The 20,219-nt window shown below is 43.8% G+C and overlaps 1 protein-coding gene across 5 annotated transcripts in view; it reads right to left on the bottom strand.

Moving 5' to 3' along the window:
* The window catches only part of BAZ1A (bromodomain adjacent to zinc finger domain 1A), a 43,921-nt gene extending 39,560 nt beyond the window's left edge, over nucleotides 1–4,361 (bottom strand). For 2 of the 5 annotated variants that reach the window (XM_053380417.1, XM_053380399.1), the window contains exon 1: nucleotides 3,008–3,464. In XM_053380417.1, the coding sequence (XP_053236392.1) occupies nucleotides 3,008–3,120 (113 nt within the window). In that variant the 5' untranslated portion in view covers nucleotides 3,121–3,464. Of the gene's footprint in view, nucleotides 1–3,007; nucleotides 3,465–3,965 lie in introns of those variants that run through there. The other 3 variants (XM_053380392.1, XM_053380408.1, XM_053380433.1) reach the window with 3 other exon arrangements.
* Nucleotides 4,362–20,219: the final 15,858 nt, after the last annotated feature.

The following is a 20,219-nucleotide window of genomic DNA, read 5'->3' as shown; positions in this document are numbered from 1 at the left end:
TAATTTAGCAGAATTTGTGGATTTGTTGTGTGGATAGTACTGAATCTTACAACTTCTATTAATTAGTTTTTTAGGCTGCTTTTAGGCAAATACCTGTCCAAAGCAGCTTACAATAAAATAGGCATATATATAAAACTTTAAAAAGCACTACAAGGAAAAATTGAATCACTCTATCATCCAGCTAATGAGATTCATGCAGGTTTGCAATCACTGTAACAGAAACAGTAACCTGGGAAAGCATGCATGTCCCATGGTTTCCTTGTACCACAGAACATGGTCTCTCTCCAAACCTGACAGCCAGCATCATGTAATAAAACTGTTGGACTTAGCCCAAAATACCTGGCCCGAAACCCTGATTAATCTGGAGTAGCCACTTTATCTCCACCTCATTGAGCTGTTGCAAGTATATAATTGCAACACTATATATATGCATACAAATTTGATAAATCAGAAACGTAAGACCAGTTCTTATGTAATTGTAACTGATGATTTTGCTTCTTTCCACAAGCACGCAGCCAGGGATAACAAACCATGATCCCTGGGTTAAGTATTATGTCCATGGATGTTTTACTCAAATTAACCATAGTCAATAAGCCAAGAATGAACCTTGGTGATAGGTTGTAGTTTGATGGGAGCAAAACCACAATCCCCAATTGTGTGGGGATGTGTCTCTTAAATGCATAACTACAATTTTCGTTTTTTACTCTGTTTTGGTTTTATACTGGTTTTAATCTTTATACTATTTAGCAAGTGGCTTTGGAATACATTTTGTTAAGAAAAGCATTAAGGACAATTAATAATGACAACAATAATAATAATGACAACAACAACAACAATAATAACAACAATATATTGGCTGTGGAAAAGGGAAGATCCCTTTTCTATGTGTAGCCTATTAGTAAAAAACAAAAACACAAAAAACTGTTTGGCCCACTACAGTTCCACACTGTTTATGGAGGAAGAGACTTTCCATTCCCTGTGGCTAACACAGATGAGTGGTTGCCTGCTTGCCCCCCCCCCTCAGAACACTCATTTGCCTACATGGAATTGCCGTACTTGCTACCTCTGACTACCAGATAAATTGTTAAATACAAGAATGCATTAAGAGCATCCTGTATTTTACAAACTTATATATCCTTATCTAAGTATATCTAAAATCAGTCCAATTCTTAAAATAATGTAAGATTTCTTCTCTTGCTGCTACATTTCTAAATGGAAGAATTTGATAGGCATTTTCTTACCCCCAGATTCCTTCTCACATCTCCAACAAATGTGGGTCTAGCAATGGTTTCTCAACGGTGAGCGAAAGGAACTCTGCACATGCCCTTATGTGTTCCTGGGACAACACTGAGAATTTTTATACCCTATTGATGTCAGTAGAAGAATTGTGCATAGCTCACCTCTCCAGCTAAATTTTTTTGGACTTCAAAGTGCTCAACTTTGGCTGGATTATACATAAAGTGTTGTGAATAAAGGGGAAGGATGAAAAACATATTCCAACTTCTTATCTATCAGAGTTCTGGATGAAGACTTTTGTCCTGAAGAACTTTTTCTCCTAATATTACATTTAATATGTAAAGTTCACATATTCTCTTCATACCTATGCCAATACTTAAGAACAAGGATAAACTAATGAAGTTTATAAATATATTTTAAATGTAAGCTAACTGAATACTACATGCAATTACTATTCACGTCATCTCGTGGGAAAACAAAGTCCTGTGAAAAGTTATTATAGAAACTGAAGGCTCCTCTAAACTGGGAAATACATAACTCTTATATTCATGAAAATCTCACCCAAAAGTAGTGCTGCTGTACTGAGCTTTATTTCATTAAGTAACTAGATTAGTACTTTTAACTAATTAATTGATAGGCTGCCATTAGAGAGAATACCTTGTGGACCAACTGTCCTCCTCTTTCATTTTTAAAACCGAACAAGCCAGAGTGAAAGCCACAAAATCAATGGAACTCTTAATGCATGGCAATAAAGCACAATACTGAGATACACAGCTTTAGCTAAACCAGCACATTCAAATGCGTCATCACTTTCCCTTGAATACGCTCAACTATTGTACTTGCCAGCGTTAGAAGAACCCTGACAGATACTACGGAAACAGAATTATCACCCCATTTGGAGCTTCAGAAACAGGTGCCGAGGAGTCCTACTCGCCCGGGTGGAAGTTTAGGGTACTAAAACGCCTAGTGTGTCGAAAAGAGGGCAGGTTTCAAAAGAGGTTTGAGGGAGGTCGGGCGCTTTTAAACAGATAAAAAACCCGACTCAGTTGCACTATGAAAGGAGACGGCAGGAGGGGCTGTCGATGTTTTGAACTCAAACCCAACGGAGGCGCATTTGGGAGCGGGAGGGCGGCTACAGTAGGCGGCGCGTTTATTCCCCGTCCTGCCAGCTGCTGGGAAAACAATAGTGTGCGCGCGGGGCGGTTAGCAGCGCCCGTCCGCAGGCTCCCCTTCGCGCCGACCCCAAAGCGGGGTCTCTATAAGACGCGGCCGGCCGGCCGTTGATTCTGTGTGGCGGTTTCCGCGCTCGGATTCGCTCAAACGCGCCAAGTCGCTTCCACAAACCGGAGGCAAATGAGAGCACCTTACGAAAGGCCTAGTGGAAGCCGCTTTGACATGCGGCGGGAGGGGGGGGTTGTCTCGGGATACCAGAAGGACTGGGGCGGCGGGGAGGGACCAGACCCGCCCCCCCCCCACCGCTTGCCACAAACTTTATTTCCTCCTCTCCCCCTCCCCCCCGTCCTGAGGGGAGACACAAGAGCGCGCGCTAAAGGACAGCGGGCAGGACCTGGCTCGACGCCCCCTCCTCCCCTCGCAAGAGGGGTGGTCAGGGGGTTTTCCCGACCTTTCGGAGGGGGATTCCCTCCCCACCCCCTTCTTTTCCCAGGCCAGGTGTCAGCCATTTCCCGCCGCCTCCGCCACGCTTTCCTGTTCAAATCAGCCCGCCAGAGCCCACGAGGAAATGGGGGGGGGGAGAGAGAGAGAGACTTACTCGTAGTTCCTGAAAATCTCGTTGGTGACCTTGCAGTAGAAGACGTGCTCGTCCGGCCGAAGGTCAGCGGGGGGCTTCTCCCTCACGAAGGGCTTTCGGTGTAACAGTGGCATCGCCCGGGTCCCGTTTCTAAGTGGAGTATATGGGGGGGGGGAGGGAGAGAGAGAGAAAGGAGGGCGTCAGGTCGAGGCGAAGAGGAGCGGCGAAAGCAGCAGCAGGAGCAGCCCGAAGACGGTTCCTTTTGTGTGCGTGCGCCTGACACGCCGCTTCCTCGCCTGGGACTGAGCGAGCTCTGTGTGCGCAAGGGAGAGAGCGAGAGCGGATCCTTCCTTTCCTCCCCCGCTTCTCTCTCTCTCCCCCCCTCCCCTAGGCCGCCTCACAATGGGGCCATGACGCCGAACAGCAGGCGGCGGCGGCAACGACTACTCCCTCCTCCTCCTCCTGCTACTACTACTACTCCCCCCCTTCCTCCTCCGCCGCCACACAACGTGCTCGACCGACCCGGGGATTCCCCTCCCCCGGTGTCTAAGGCCTCCCTTGGACTCACCGCCTCCCCCCCCGCTCCGCCCACGGGGGTCGCCCTCTGACCGGCCCGGCGCGCTGTTCCGCGCACCTCCTTCCGCTCTCTCTCCAAAATGCCAAGCAAACAGGGAAGAGAAGGAGGGCAAGTCTTTTTGATCGCTTATCTGCTTTCCCGGCCAGCTTCTGTCGGGACTCTCTCCTCTCCCCCCCCCCCCCGCCTTTCCTCTCTCTTTCTCACACACACCCCGTCTGATCTGATGTTTAATGAGGGATCCCCTCCAGCTGAGAGGCTGTTAGATGAGCCTTCCCTTCCTGCTGTCAGGATGTACACGAGAGTGCCTCCCCCCCCATCCTCCTCCCCTGTCTTCCCGGAAAGGTCTGTAAGGCAAATTGACCCTCCTGAGACAGAGGTAAAGGCTGCACCATCTCCTCCTACCTGATTAGTAACTCGATTGCCCCTTCCGCCCGGTTGGTATCTGATGCGTCTCCCCTCTTTTATTTCTGCCCCCCACCAACCCCGCTCCTCGGAAGTTTTTGATCTACTACTTCAGCTCTCAATGAGGAAGAGCTGTTGGGAGGAGCTTTCGACTTCTTTCCCCTACATCTTTATTGGCCGATCACCGCCTTTCCAGCTTGTGACACGCAGGAAGACAGAGAGCTACATTATTAATTAATGGTTGAGGCGCTCATCCTCCATTTTTGAATTAGCAGCCCCAAAGCTCAGTGGCGTGTGTCGAAGCTCTTAGAGGCCTAGCCTGGTCATTAGGACTCCTCGTTAACCCTGGTACCCAGGGAGCAGGTTGGATAAGGTTTGTTGGTTTCCTAGTAAAAGATACTTGGAAGCTAAAATAATACGTGATCATTGCATTCTAAGAAGAAAATCAAGTATCTAATAGAGAACGTACATACAGAATGCTGTTTCTGTTCATGGTTAAACACCATCATGTATTTCTAACAAATTACGGAATAATCTCAAGCAAGGCCAGGTCCTTAACCTGGGTCACAGGTTTTTAGGCATGCTATACGTCTGCACATACCCAGTATTCAGCCCTCGTAAACAACGTCTGCAGAAATGTCAAGGAAAATCCAGGCATATGGCAGCCTATGTCTGTAGATCTTGTAAAAAACAACTGGGCAAAACAAAACAAAAAACGTTCAAGAACTTGGACACCCCCCCCCCCAAAAAAAGCCCATCAACTTTGCTTTAAAAAAAAAGCGCATAACTTTTGTGTCTGGGTTTTCCACTTTTTGAAATATGGCAAGCCTATTTTGAGCACTGATGTTGGACTTTTTTCCCAGTGTTGTGAGGATTCATCAACTAGCTACATATACACAGATTATTCCATGGCAATTGTTTCATATTCAAATCCACAGTAAATGCTCTCTTATCCCAAGCCATGTTCACAAAGGTTACTTTAATAAGCCCATAACACATATATTTCTTACAGTGCTTGCACACAGTTTATTGTGAACTTGATGCTGCTCCTGAATGAAAGTTTTTCACAGTGTACCGTATTTTTCGCTCTATAACACGCACCCGACCATAACACGCATGTAGTTTTTAGAGGAGGAAAATCCGTAGGCATGCCACCTGTAGGCATTCCCTCCATAACACGCACAGACATTTCCCCTTACTTTCTAGGAGGAAAAAAGTGAGTGTTATGGTGCAAAAAATACGGTACTTATCAAAACACCACCCTGGTTTTACCATTTTGGGTAGGTGGGTGTGACTGGATTTTCCACAGAAACACTACATCTGAATTAAATGAAATAATGTAAGACAGTACTTGGATGAGAACTATATTGCATGCAGGATCAACCCCAAGTCCCTTATTCACACGTGAAAAGAGTTAAAATAGGGAAGGAGTAATACATACACATTGTATTTCCAGAGTTCTTGTTCAGAAGATAAAGAGTTTTCGTTTTAAAACACACATATCTTAAAAGAATGTCCTCTTATACATAAAGCTGATTGAACAATTAAAATTAATTCATACCAACTGAGAGCTGTTTTACCATTTGTCATGTAAATGGAACCATTTAAAACAAATTGTAATTGCTGGTGTTGATGAGACCACATTACAATGATACTTAAAACTCAGCACTGGCCTATTAGCTGTCAGGCCCAATCAATGGTGTACAGATGTACAAAGCCTTGTATGACTCTTGAGCCCAAATACCTAAAGGAGTGTCTTCCCAATAACTACCAACCCTGCTTTAAGACTGGTGAGAGAGCCAGTGTGGTGTAGTGGTTAAGAGCTGTAGACTTGTAATCTGGGGAACCGGGTTCGCGTCTCCGCTCCTCCACATGCAGCTGCTGGGTGACCTTGGGCCAGTCACACTTCTCTGAAGTCTCTCAGCCCCACTCAGCTCACAGAGTGTTTGTTGTGGGGGAGGAAGGGAAAGGAGAATGTTAGCCACTTTGAGATGCCTTAGGGTAGTGATAAAGCGGGATATCAAATCCAAACTCCTCTTCTTCCTGCTCATTGTTCAGTTAGTAAGCATGGCCTGTGAGATGATGACTGAGCAGGGCTTCTCGGGGGCAGCCCCCATTTGTGGAACTCCCTTCAAGGTGATGCTTAGTTGTCTTCCACCTTGACAAAAATGAGGTGCAAACTTAAGAGAGGTTATTGGCATCTGTCTGTCTTGAGAGACAATGGAAGTATGTGCCTTTGAGAATGAGGTCTAACTGTTGGAAGGTTGCAGCGCTGATGCAGAAAGAGACATGTTTTGTTACAGCTGGGGGCAGATGAAGGTGTCCAGTTGTACTGCTGCAGATGCACCATGGCACTCTTCCCAGTGGTCATTCCTCCTCTGGTCACTGCTATGGATACGTAACTTGTCTGCCTGTCTCCAGGCACTGTGGTCATCCTCAAGGGATTCCCACATGGTAGGGTTGATGTCATGTTTGCAGACATCTTTGTAACGCAGCACTGGTCTGCCAATTGGCCTGGTGCCAGAAGCCAGCTCCCTGGAGAGCACATCCTTGGGGATCCTGCCAGCTTCCATTCTGTGGGCATGACCAAGCCAGCCGCTTTTGGAACAAATGGAATGAAGAATAACTGTTAAAAGTTTTATTGTCTACTATATGATATTTTAATTGTTGGTGTGGATTTGTTTCTCCTGGAGGAGAAAACAGGACCTAACAATAACTAAATATTAACCAAGTAGTAAGCACTATGGATGGGACGCGGGTGGCGCTGTGGGTAAAAGCCTCAGCGCCTAGGGCTTGCCGATCGAAAGGTTGGCGGTTCGAATCCCCGCGGCGGGGTGCGCTCCCGTCGCTCGGTCCCAGCGCCTGCCAACCTAGCAGTTTGAAAGCACTCCCAGGTGCAAGTAGATAAATAGGGACCGCTTACTGGCGGGAAGGTAAACGGCGTTTCTGTGTGCTGCGCTGGCTCGCCAGATGCAGCTTTGTCACGCTGGCCACGTGACCCGGAAGTGTCTCCGGACAGCGCTGGCCCCTGGCCTCTTAAGTGAGATGGGCGCACAACCCCAGAGTCTGTCAAGACTGGCCCGTACGGGCAGGGGTACCTTTACCTTTACGCACTATGGATGCCAGGTGGTGAGATGTTACTTTTGAATCAATGGGATTAGACTTGGGCTATCAGAGCACTGGTATCAGTCCCAAAAAACCATCCCTCTCCTCATCCCAGGTCTTACAATTGAATCTTTATCCAGTTCATATGCTTAGGTCAGTTTCTGTTTTTCTTTTAAAATCCCAAATTGTATTCCTTTCAGTCCTCACCCTGCAAGTAGGTCTAGGTATGGCTTTTCAGTAGCTTATTGGTATTTCAGTAGCCAGTGTTGTGTAATGGTTAGAGTGCTGGACTACGACCTGGGAGAGCAGGGTTCAAATCCCCACTCAGCGATAAAGCTCACTGGGTGACCTTGGGCCAGTCATCATCTATAATCCTAACCTACCTCACAGGGTTGTTGTGAGGGTGAAATGGGGAGGAGGAGAACCATGTACACCACATTGAGCTGCTTGGAAGAAAAGGTGGTGAATAAATGGAACAACTAAACATATAAATTATCAGGCTTATTCAATGGAATTTTACTTAAAGCTAGTCTGATGATCCATTAAAGAAATATTTATTTTTCTGCATCTTTATAAGGTTATGCCAGAAAGGGTTACTTCTTTACTTGGTACAATAGTGCAGCCAATTCCAATGTTAAAATTTAAACAGTTCAAAACCCAAGTATTTAATTTTTGTCTGTTCCATTGAAATAGATTCAAAGTAAATGGGCTCTTGGTGGTAGCACAATTATAACAATGCAATCTAACAGTGGGCCACGCCCGTGTTGATTGGATCTTGTATTCACTTTACCTACTGCTCAGAGGCATTATGGCTTTTCACTATGGAGACCACTTCATGTAGCTGATGAAGTGAGTTCTGGCCCATAAAAGCTTATATAGCAATAAATTTGCTAAAATACAGTATAGTTTTTATAGTGTTTTCTGCAGCACACTAACACAGCTGGGATCCTAAATATACACAGGTCAACTTCAAATATGCAATTTCTGCAATCATTCATATGCAGCACTTGAGACATTTTATTTACAATGATGCCTTAAATGAGAATTTTGTTGTGCCTAATTGCACAGGCTGGGTTGTTTATAGACTAAAGCCCTGGTCATACAAATAGGGTGGGGGAATAAAGTCTTCAATCTGAACAGTTAGTTGCAAGTTCCTTGCTGCAGCAGAACTATGGGCCTCAAACTGCCTTGAAGTGGTTTCAAAACAGTGGGTTTGTAATCACATAAAGTTACAATTCCTTGCACACTTGCTTGGAACTAAACACCCTTTCCCCTCAAAATACATACTGGTAATAAAGAGCTTGAATATGAAACTGCAGGCAGTGTTGTGTTCTGCAAAACTATGGTCTGATGATTAAACAGTTAAAAAAACCAAAAACAGTATTTTAGCAGAAGTGTGATTGTCACTGGCCTGCTTGCTTAAGATGAGTTGCAATATACGTCCAGGCAAATAAATAGGTAGGTTGCAGTTGCTACTGAGAAAGCTCCATAACCTATCCTTAAATTGAATAGATACAGTGGTACCTCGGGTTAAGTACTTAATTCGTTCCAGAGGTCCGTACTTAACCTGAAACTGTTCTTAACCTGAAGCACCACTTTAGCTAATGGGGCCTCCTGCTGCTGCCACGCCGCCAGAGCACGATTTCTGTTCTCATCCTAAAGCAAAGTTCTTAACCTGAAGCACTATTTCTGGGTTAGCGGAGTCTGTAACCTGAAGCGTATGTAACCCGAGGCACCACTGTACTGCAATCTCTCACTGATGAAGCATATAATAATCCTGATCATGTGGCTCATGGCTGCTGGGAGTAGGGGGCACACTGGGGAAGAGGGACACAAATCCAGACATGGGAGGGAAACAATGGCAAAGCAGGTCCTGAACTTCTCTTTTTGTGAGGGACAGCCAACCAGGTGTCCTGCAGATGCTTTTGGCCTCCACCATCACTCAACCCCAGCCAATGTGGCCAATGGTTAGAGATGATGGGAATTGTAGTTCATTAACCTTGGGACCATTTTGGCTATCCTGCTCTAGTTTATTATTTTGCTTGTTCAACTCCTCTTTCCAGTTCTGTATTAAGGCCAACAGTAAATCTACATGAAGGCTCTTGTACCGCCATCCACCCATTGGTGCTCTTAAAGATTGTTAGCAAAGGGAAAGGAGATGTGGACTAGATCCTGTATACTACTTTAGAACACCTCAGCCATTGAAACCCCCCCATTATACAACACATGTATAACATGCCAGCATCACATGCAGTATCTCTTGAATGATGAAGCACCCCCCCCCCCCGAAACTCCAGTCAGCCGCAATGATATAGAAGAGCCCTGCCACAGACCTGTAAGGTACATAAGGTTTCCACCTGCTTCTATGTGCCTAGTACCTGACAAAGCCCATCAGGTGAATTTGTAGATGTGCTGGGTGGACTGTCTGCTGGAAGCTAGGATGGTAGAGAGTTGTGCTTCAGGCTCAGGTTCTGAATGCAGCTTTCCAGGCCTCTCTATGTGCATACCCTCCAACATTTCTCTGATGAAAATAGGGACATCCCATTTCATAATGATAATTTTACTATTTATACCCCACACATCTTACTGGGTTGCCCCAGCAACTCTGGGCAGCTTCCAACGTATATAAAAACAACATTAAACATAAAAAAGAGACAGGGCTGCCTTCAGCTGTCTTCTAAAGGTTGTATAGTTACTTACCACCTCCTTGGCTCGGAGGTCACAGAACTCTATACCCTCCAACATTTCTCCAATGAAAATAGGAACGTCCTAAGGAAAAGGGGGACATTCTGGGATCAAATCAGAAACTGGGATGGCTTTTGTTAATCTGGGACTGTCCCTGGAAAATAGGGACACTTGGAGGGTCTGTGTGTGGTCCTCATAACTCTACAGGGCATTTTCCTCATAGGCCCTACTATGCAACCCAAGTATTTCTGTCTTTCTAGACGGCTTCCTTGAAGTCCAGCAATGCCTCCCCCTTCTCTGAATGGTGGGTAAAGGGTGTGTGTGTGAGTGTATGCAAAAACTAGCCTGCTGTCCAAAGTTTAAATTTACATCAGTTGCTCCACCAACTTCTGCCTCTGACCCAACACACCACTAGCAGATGACCCTCAGAAGGCTGTCTTGAAGGGAGTGTGGCTCCTCAGCTATTTGTTGTTGTTGTTTAGTCGTTTAGTCGTGTCCGACTCTTCGTGACCCCACGGACCAGGCCCATGGACCCCATGGGCCAGGCACCTCTGTCCTCCACTACCTCCCGCAGTTTGGTCAAACTCATGCTGGTAACCTCGAAAACACTATCCAACCATCTCGTCCTCTGTTGCCCCCTTCTCCTTGTGCCCTCCATCTTTCCCAGCATCAGTGTCTTCTCCAGGGAGTCTTCTCTTCTCATGAGGTGGCCAAAGTACTGGAGCCTCAGCTTCACGATCTGTCCTTCCAGTGAGCACTCAGGGCTGATTTCATTAAGAATGGATGCATTTGATCTTCTTGCAGTCCATGGGACTCTCAAGAGTCTTCTCCAGCACCATAATTCAAAAGCATCAATTCTTCGGCGATCAGCCTTCTTTATGGTCCAGCTCTCACTTCCATACATCACTACTGGGAAAACCATGGCTTTAACTATACGGACCTTTGTTGGCAAGGTGACGTCTCTACTTCTCAAGATGCTGTCTAGGCCTGTCATTGCCCTTCTCCCAAGAAGCAGGCGTCTTTTAATTTCGTGGCTGCTATCACCATCTGCAGTGATCATGGAGCCCAAGAAAGTAAAATCTCTCACTGCCTCCATTTCTTCCCCTTCTATTTGCCAGGAGGTGATGGGACCAGTGGCCATGATCTTCGTTTTTTTGATGTTGAGCCTCAGACCATATTTTGCGCTCTCCTCTTTCACCCTCATTAAAAGGTTCTTTAATTCCTCCTCACTTTCTGCCATCAAGGTTGTGTCATCTGCATATCTGAGGTTGTTGATATTTCTTCCGGCAATCTTAATTCCAGCTTGGGATTCATCCAGCCCAGCCTTTCGCATGATGTAGTCTGCATATAAATTAAATAAGCAGGGAGATAAAATACAGCCTTGTCGTACTCCTTTCCCAATTTTGAACCAATCAGTTGTTCCATATCCAGTTCTAACTGTAGCTTCTTGTCCCACATAGAGATTTCTCAGGAGACAGATGAGGTGATCAGGCACTCCCATTTCTTTAAAAACTTGCCATAGTTTGCTGTGGTCGACACAGTCAAAGGCTTTTGCATAGTCAATAAAGCAGAAGTAGATGTCTTTCTGGAACTCTCTAGCTTTCTCCATAATCCAGCGCATGTTTGCAATTTGGTCTCTGGTTCCTCTGCCTCTTCTAAATCCAGCTTGCACTTCTGGGAGTTCTCGATCCACATACTGCTTGAGCCTTCCTTGTAGAATTTTAAGCATAACCTTGCTAGCGTGTGAAATGAGTGCAATTGTGCGGTAGTTGGAGCATTCTTTGGCACTGCCCTTCTTTGGGATTGGGATGTAGACTGATCTTCTCCAATCTTCTGGCCACTGCTGAGTTTTCCAAATTTGCTGGCATATTGAGTGTAGCACCTTAACAGCATCATCTTTTAAAATTTTAAATAGTTCAGCTGGAATACCATCACTTCCACTGGCCTTGTTATTTGCAGTGCTTTCTAAGGCCCATTTGACTTCACTTTCCAGGATGTCTGGCTCAAGGTCAGCAACCACACTACCTGGGGTATACGATACATCCATATCTTTCTGGTATAATTCCTCTGTGTATTCTTGCCACCTCTTCTTGATGTCTTCTGCTTCTGTTAGGTCCTTACCACTTTTGTCCTTTATTATGGCAATCTTTGAACGAAATGTTCCTTTCATATCTCCAATTTTCTTGAACAGATCTCTGGTTCTTCCCATTCTGTTGTTTTCCTCTATTTGTTTGCATTGCTCGTTTAAGAAGGCCTTCTTGTCTCTCCTTGCTATTCTTTGGAAATCTGCATTCAATTTCCTGTGTCTTTCACTATCTCCCTCGCATTTTGCTTGCCTTCTCTCCTCCGCTATTTGTAAGGCCTCGTTGGACAGCCACTTTGCTTTCTTGCATTTCCTTTTCATTGGGATGGTTTTCGTTGCTGCCTCCTGTACAATGTTACGAGCCTCCATCCATAGTTCTTCAGGCACTCTGTCCACCAAATCTAAATCCTTAAACCTGTTCGTCACTTCCACTGTGTATTCATAAGGGATTTGACTTAGATTGTATCTTACCGGCCCAGTGGTTTTTCCTACTTTCTTCAGTTTAAGCTTGAATTTTGCTATAAGAAGCTGATTATCTGAGCCACAGTCAGCTCCAGGTCTTGTTTTTGCTTACTGTATAGAGCTTCTCCATCTTTGGCTGCAGAGAATATAATCAATCTGATTTCGATACTGCCCATCTGGTGATGTCCATGTGTAGAGTCCTCTCTTGTGTTGTTGGAAAAGCGTGTTTGTGATGACCAGCTTGTTCTCTTGACAGAACTCTATTAGCCTTTGCCCTGCTTCGTTTTGATCTCCAAGGCCAAACTTGCCAGTTGTTCCTTTTATCTCTTGCCTCCCTACTTTAGCATTCCAATCCCCTATAATGAGAAGAACATCCTTCTTTGGTGTCACTTCTATAAGGTGTTGTAAGTCTTCATAGAATTGGTCAATTTCAGTTTCTTCAGCACCAGTAGTTGGTGCATAAACTTGGATTACTGTGATGTTAAAAGGTGTGCCTTGGATTCGTATCGAGATCATTCTATGCTGTACTGCAATTGCAAAACATCTGAGATCCACTACAAAGATAAAACTATGGGACGTGTACACCGCATTTAAGAAATCACACAAGGCAGAATAAATCTTAGCCTACATCACTGGCAGGTATCGTTCACTTTGACAGCTTCCTACCATAGTGGCAAAAGCAGTACACAGGTCTAAGCTGGAGCTCCTGTGGTCAGCTGCTTCTGCTAAGAAACTCATGTTGTTTAGTCGTTTAGTCGTGTCTGATTCTTCGTGACCCCATGGACCAGAGCATGCCAGGAAACTCATAGCAAGGGATAAACCCAAAGGAAACCAGGAAGTATTCCCAACAACTAAATGGACCCCCCCTGGGGTGCGGTTGAATGCTAGTTTTACCCAACTCCAGCTTTAGACTGCCTCTGTGTTCAAATTCTAACAGCAAAATATATTTTTCTGTCTCTTCTACAAACTGGGGGACAATCAGGGTTGATCTTACCATTAGATAGAGGGCGTGACTATCTAAGGTTGCTGGCTGTGGGTGTCATTTAAACTCAGTCAATTGTTGGTTACCTCATTTATTACTGTATTCTTATTGCTGGGAGGGTGAAAGGCACTTTAAAACTTTCTGCCTCAGGTGCCAAAATAACTTGAACAGCCTTTGGGAACCATGAACCATGACTAGGGGCGTGGGTGCAGATTTGTGGTGCCTTCTGGTGCTCTGCTTTGGGCAAAATGTTTTGTGTTGTCCTTGAGGATATCACTTTCCAAAAGGTAGAAGTTTCAATCCCTCAAGGAACAGTTCACCTTTTTGTCAAGTCTCTGCTAATCCATGAGGGATGTCAAGCAAAAAGATAAGCCTATTCATTCTAATCAGTTCAACCAAACTCATAACAATAGTTAAACCTTCTTAAGTGTGAATGAGTAGAGCAGTTAGCAATAGCCTCCCACTCCAATTTGAATTTGAACCTGTCCTTGTGCTAAGCTCTTTTGCTAAAATGCCTTTGCTTTTAGAGGCGAGATTCAAGATAAAGCCTTTTCCTGTGGTTGCTCCTAGTCTATGGAATCTGTTCCTCTGGCACATTTGTTACATGATTACATTATAATCTTTTAGCGCTGTGTAGTTTTAATGATTTCTGTTGCTTTTCCTCTTTTTGCCGCTATTCTTGTTGTGATAAACAGTGTTATTAAACCTCATTGAGGGCCAATATGGATATTTCAAAGATATATCCAGAATTGGCCTCCACAGTAACGGACACACCGTTAAAATAGTGTTCATGGAAGTCAATTTTACTCGGCCACAGGTGATCGCCAAAGAAGAAGATTTCAAAGATAGGAAATCTTCGTCAGTCTCCCTTGTCTATGCTCAGTTTTGGAAGGGAACAAAAGGCCTGTTAGAGAAGTAAAATGGTTTCACCATAGCCAGGGCAGATATTGCTAATAGAATAAGCTTAAACTACACTGTACTTAAAAGAGCTGGCCCGGAAGATTAAAGGGGTCAACAAATTCACTAAAAACCATTAAAAGAATGGGTAAAGTGAGTTCAAGAGATGCTGCTATTAAAAAGCCCCTCTTTCATGTCACTACACCTCATTTCAAAAAGTGGCTGCAGTGCTAAGCAGTTTCATATGGGAGAAGTTGTCCTACACAGGTACCTTCTTCCTAGGTTGTATTTGCCTCACAAAAAGTCATTACACACACACACACACACACACTCTACATAAAAAGGATCAATACATCCCTCACTGAACAAGAAACGACAATTAGACTGGCAACTATGTTCTTCAGTTGCCTGTGGTTCATCTGTACTGTACTCACTTAATGTAATTTCATATTTTCAACAAATGAGTTTCAGTGGGGCAGTGTCTCCTAGCACTGTAGTTCTTCCCCATATCCTAAATGTTTCGTTTCCTCCCCCCCCCTTTTTTTAGGTAGTTGCTTATCTCAACACCCACCATATAATATAAAAAAGTTATGTATAAGCATTGGGCTGAAGCATTTTTTTTTAAAGCAGGTGGGATAGAGAGGGCACTTTTCCTCCATAAGTGGCTAGAAAAGGAACTTGTCAAGTCCAATATTCATTTCTTGATGGCTGTAACACATCATATTAGAGGCTCAATGAAAGCTTGAGGCCACTTCACAAATGACATTTAAAGCCAAAGGCTAGCACCTGCTTCCGAAAATGTGGACCTTAATGTTTTGAATGCCATCTAGTGGTAGAATTATAATAAATACAAGAAATACGTGTTGAGCTAGCCCCCACCAATTCCTAATCACATATGTCTGTGTTTTAGAGATTAGTAAAATAATCAAGTTGCAGTATGACACTTAGTGGATTAATGCAATGTCTTTGTTGTTGGTTATTAAATTAATAGATATCAATTATTATTATTACTATTATTATTAGCCATTAATCAAGAACACAGCTTGGGTTATAGACAAGCGCCAAACTAGATGTGCTGGGATTGCACTGTTACTGTCTTCTTCTTTAGTTAAAAGCAGTTATGGAGTAAGGCAGATGTGGCTCATGTTCCCAGTTTCTCAAGCAATATTGTGAAAGTTCTCTGCTTCAGGGAACTCCACCTTAAATTGTGGCAGGATCTTCACACAGATGAGGGCATGAGGGAAGAGCCCTTGGCTGTGATAATGTAAACTTGGGCCTGTGTCTTTGGCCTTGTCTTTAACAAGAAGTGCCTGGATATCTTTCATCCATGTGAACACTGTTTCAAGCACCTTCTTATACCTGAGCTACAAGATACATTTTGTCGCTTCTTCCCATTCAAAAGAAAAACAGCATTTACTTAGCCATTTAAGAATATAAAAAATGGGAATAATAAACTGACAGACTCCTCTATCTAAACCTCTCCCTTTATTCAGAAAGCTCTGCCAATTAATATCCACTGCTTTATTACTTTTTCGACGTGTAGATTATGCATGCTTGCCCGTTCTTGCATGCTTCCTACATTCCCCACACCTTTTAAGTGTAGTTCAATAATCAACCTACACCCAACTGTCACATGAAAATCAGACTCGAAGGGAAAAATCAGGATGCTTCCAGATGTGAGTTAATTTTAGGATTGGTGCTGTTCGTGCACACAAGTTTTTGCAGCTTGCTCACAGCATTGTAGCTATCAAAATGCAAAGCTATATTTTTTAAAAAAATTAATCCAATTTCCTTTTACTGTGTAATGACTAAAAATAACCTGTTATACATCTGCGGTGTGGAAGCTTTATTTCTGGCAGTCCAAAAAACACAAGGGAGCTTAGCTCCATCAGTTTTTACATGTTGATGGCACAATCAAATTTAAACAATTTGGCTAAGGGAGCTGTTTTGTCAACACCACACAGTATGTGTGGGAGAACACTGAGACTACAACTATAGTATGGACATCAAGTTTTTAAATAATAAATAAAGTAAATACATAGCGACGAGGTGAGCTCCCACTGCTCTGTCCCAGCTCTTGCCAACCCAGCAGTTCGAAAGCACGTCAAAGTGAAAGTAGATAAATAGGTACTGCTCCGGCGGGAAGGTAAACGGTGTTTCTCTGCTCTGGTTCGCCAAAAGTGGCTTAGTCATGCTGGCCACATGACCCAGAAGCTGTATGAAGGCTCCCTCGGCCAATAGAGCGAGATGAGCGCCGCAACCCCAGAGTCATCAGTGACTGGACCCAATGGTCAGGGGTCCCTTTACCGTTAAGTTAGGTAATTATTACACTTGCTAGGTATTTGAGGGGGATTCCCCCCCCACTTGCTTTCATGTTTGTTTGTTTTTTCACATTCAAGCAGAATATAAATTTTATGAAATAAAAATAAGTATTTTATTTATAAAACCAAACGTAATTTGATACTGCATCTTCCCCCAAAAGCAATAGCCTCAATTTTGCCAATTGTGACTCAAGGGTGGTAACATTTGATCTGCCCACTGGTGTGGATGGCAATCAGCAGAATAAACCGACTGAAAATGCAGGTATGTATGCATGAAACATGTGCACAGAAAAGTCAGATCATCATCCGAATGATCTGCTTGTGGTATAAGGCTTCCAACCTTTGGATTAAAACAACTGTCTTCAGTTCTGGTTTTAATGCTGAGAAGCTAGCAAAAAAGGCATTCCCTAGAGAATTTTTTTTGGTAAGCCCTTTAAAACAAGATGCAGTACATAAGAAGAGTCACCTCTGCTGAGTATATTTAAACACTAGGGACAAGTGAAAATAATTCTAGTCCAAAAAAAGGGGGGGAAATTATTTTAGAACTTGGTAAAGGCAGTATTTTCACAGTTCTTTAACCAGGGACAAAAGTAATTAACAATCCTCATTTGAAATAAACCAGGCAGGTTCTGTTTAAAATCTTTCCTCATTTACATAAAGAAGAATATATCGCTTGCTTTCCACATATTTTATCTTGACACAAAGTGCTGCTCCCTCCACAGAGTGCTCATTGTAGAACTGGGTGGTGCTGACATCACCACCAAAGATGGCAGGTTAACTCTGAGCTCCTGCCTCTTGAACAGCATTAAATGTACAATTTATACCACTTACTCATTGGTCCTTAGCAAAGATCACAAGGAATGGTATCTGCCACATCTCTGAATAAATAAAGAAATCTTCACAGCTATGTTGCTATCAGAGAATGAGGGGTAAGTGACACATTAACTGAAGAAGGAACAATAGGTCCTGAGATGGCTAAAAGCCTTAAAAACTACCCAAAAAGAGACAAGACCTCCTGAATACATAATTAAAATGCACAATGATCTAGTTTCTAAATGGAATGCAGTAATAAAAGCATTAGGTGCAGGAGTCAGCAAACTTTTTCAGCAGGGGGCTGGTCCACTGTCCCTCAGACCTTGTGGGGGGCCCAACTATATTTTTTTTGGGGGGGGAATGAATTCCTAAGCCCCACAAATAACCAAGATGCATTTTAAATAAAAGCACACATTCTACTCATGTAAAAACACGCTGATTCCTGGACTGTCTGCGGGCTGGATTTAGAAGGCAATTGGGCCGGATCCGGATGCCTACCCATGCATTAGGGGATAGTATCAATGATCCATCAAAATGGAGAATACCGCCCAAACCACAAGTGGGGCCATGCGTATGGACGTTGAACTCTCCCCTTTGTTAGCAATCAAAATCAGATCAGATCAAACTATATCAGGTATTTTCATTAACAACACACAATATAAAATAGGCATGTTTGCAGATGACATCTTACTATTCACAAACCCAGAAAGAAATCAGTCATATTATAGCCTTATGAGACTTTGCCCTCGGGTGGGAAAAATATTGCGCCCGGGAAAGGGAAGTGGGAGTCAACAGACACTCAAGGAATAGTTTCGGAGAAAAAGGTTTTATTTCTACCATCCATGAACTGGTAGAAGGAGCAAGTGTGATAACTCACAAAAAGCATGCACGAATTCACAGTCCTGTGCACAAGCATATATACCCCTTTCCAGTTCCCTCCTCCTTTCTCCTCCCTCAGGAGTCCTGCCCATGAGTTCCTCTGAGCATGAACAGAAAGCTGTCTTGGGACTATTGGACTCTTGGCACCCTTCCCAGGAAAGGGGGAATGAGAATCCACGGGGGGGGGGGGTCGAGGAGCCCTGGTGGTTCAGCATGTCCAAGATGTTGCAACCGAATGAGGCCTGCTATGAACAGAGCCTATTCATTAGCCTTTAAAAGTAACATTTTGCCTTTTGCCACAGCATCTTGCGAGAAAAGCAGAGAAGAGCAGTTTTGGATTTTTAGAAGACAAAAGGAGTTCTGGACAGTTTTGAGGCCTGGTTGATTATTGAAGCCTGGGGTGATTTCACAGACAGGATTTGGGTATTCTGTCCCTTCAATATAAGGAATGAACTTAATAACAGCATTTGGGCAGGTCTTCAAATCAATGCTCAAAAATCAGTAATTCCGTGCTTTAACATAAACACAGAAAGCACAGAACAAACAGGCATATCAATAAATTATAAAATACATTGAAATTTTTATACTAAAGAATTAAAAACCAATAGAAAAATTTAACTATAATCTTTTATCATGGAAGATTTACAAGGAGCTTATGAACTGGTCAAAATTAAATATAGCACGGTTAGACTTCCGGGTTGGCGCCATTGTTTAATGGCGGATTCCCTCCGAGCTCCGGAGGGAATCGGCTCCGTAGCGTCTGGGTCTGGCCGCTGCGGCGAAGCGGGGACCCTTAAAATCACAGGCGCGGATGCCTGTGAACACAGAGACTCGGCGGGCACCATTTGCGCCCCCCCAATCCGCGACGGAGCCTTTTTAAAGGCTTCGGAACGGAGGCAGGGTGAGGCGTGGTGCTGAGAGTACTCCCTCGCCTACGGAGTGAAGCCGCAAGCCATTGACAGAGAGCGCCAACTTCTTCCAAGACCGATTGGACTCTAAAATATAAACCCGTGAGTAATACGGAGATTGGAACTTTAAAAATTTTTAATTTTGGATTTGGAACGAGCGGGAAGGGGCTAAAAAGGAAGTTCACCCCCCCCTCTTTGTAAACAATCTAAAGCAAAGGACGGGGCAGCTAAGGTCGAGAGAATCTGTTTTTTGTTTTTTAATGAAAGATCCTGACTTCACGGTTTTGATACTATAAGAAGATTTACTGGAGGATAAAAAGAATTTTGGGAGCTGAAATTTCACCCCCCCCCGAGACCCGGGAACGTCCTATGAGAAAGCCTGTTGCATTGAAGATTTTGACAGCTGTCAAGTGAGCTGCTAGTCAGCTAGCTGTCAGCTGGAAAAAGAGAACATTGTTTCTGCTGTTTTTGCTGGTTTACTTGGTAAAACTTGTTGAAAATAAGGAGGGCTGATACAAAATAACTGGACTTTTGGTTTTGAGCTGAAAGGAACAACAAGGAACTAAAATCCCCCTAGAGGGGTAATAGGGACATTACATCACAAAAATGGCTGGAGTATGTAAAATCCAAGCAGAATTGGACAGAGCACTCGTTCTCTTGAGAAACTTGCAAGATGAGTACAATGCTTTGTCTACAAAGGTATCACTACTACACTGGACAGTAAACAACAGTTTTGAGCCTGATAAGGACTTGAAACAGGAAGCCCATTTAACTGAACAAATAAATGAAACTGAAAGTGTAGATACGATGGAGCAATATGTTGTTTTTGAAGAAAATGAAGGAGGAGCAGGAGATTTGCAGGAGTCAAAGGAGAGTTACAATATGAGGCCTGACATGATGATAAAAAAGGATAATAAAAAGTGGATGTGGAAAGCCTGGTCTGAATGGGAGTCTGGAAAATGGAGAGATCCCTTTTGGAGGAGATCTGAAGACCTGAGGATTACAAATTTGTTGGTGAAAGCTGGAGCTTTGGGGACATCTGGATTTGAAAGAAATTTGAAACAAGAGTTGGAGCACCCCATAGGCTTTGCCTTTAAGTATGGAGGACTGGCTGGAAGC

This window comes from Podarcis raffonei, chromosome 1 (genome assembly GCF_027172205.1).
Source record: "Podarcis raffonei isolate rPodRaf1 chromosome 1, rPodRaf1.pri, whole genome shotgun sequence".
NCBI classification, from domain to species: domain Eukaryota; kingdom Metazoa; phylum Chordata; class Lepidosauria; order Squamata; family Lacertidae; genus Podarcis; species Podarcis raffonei.
This window is presented reverse-complemented; position numbering and strand designations above follow the sequence as displayed.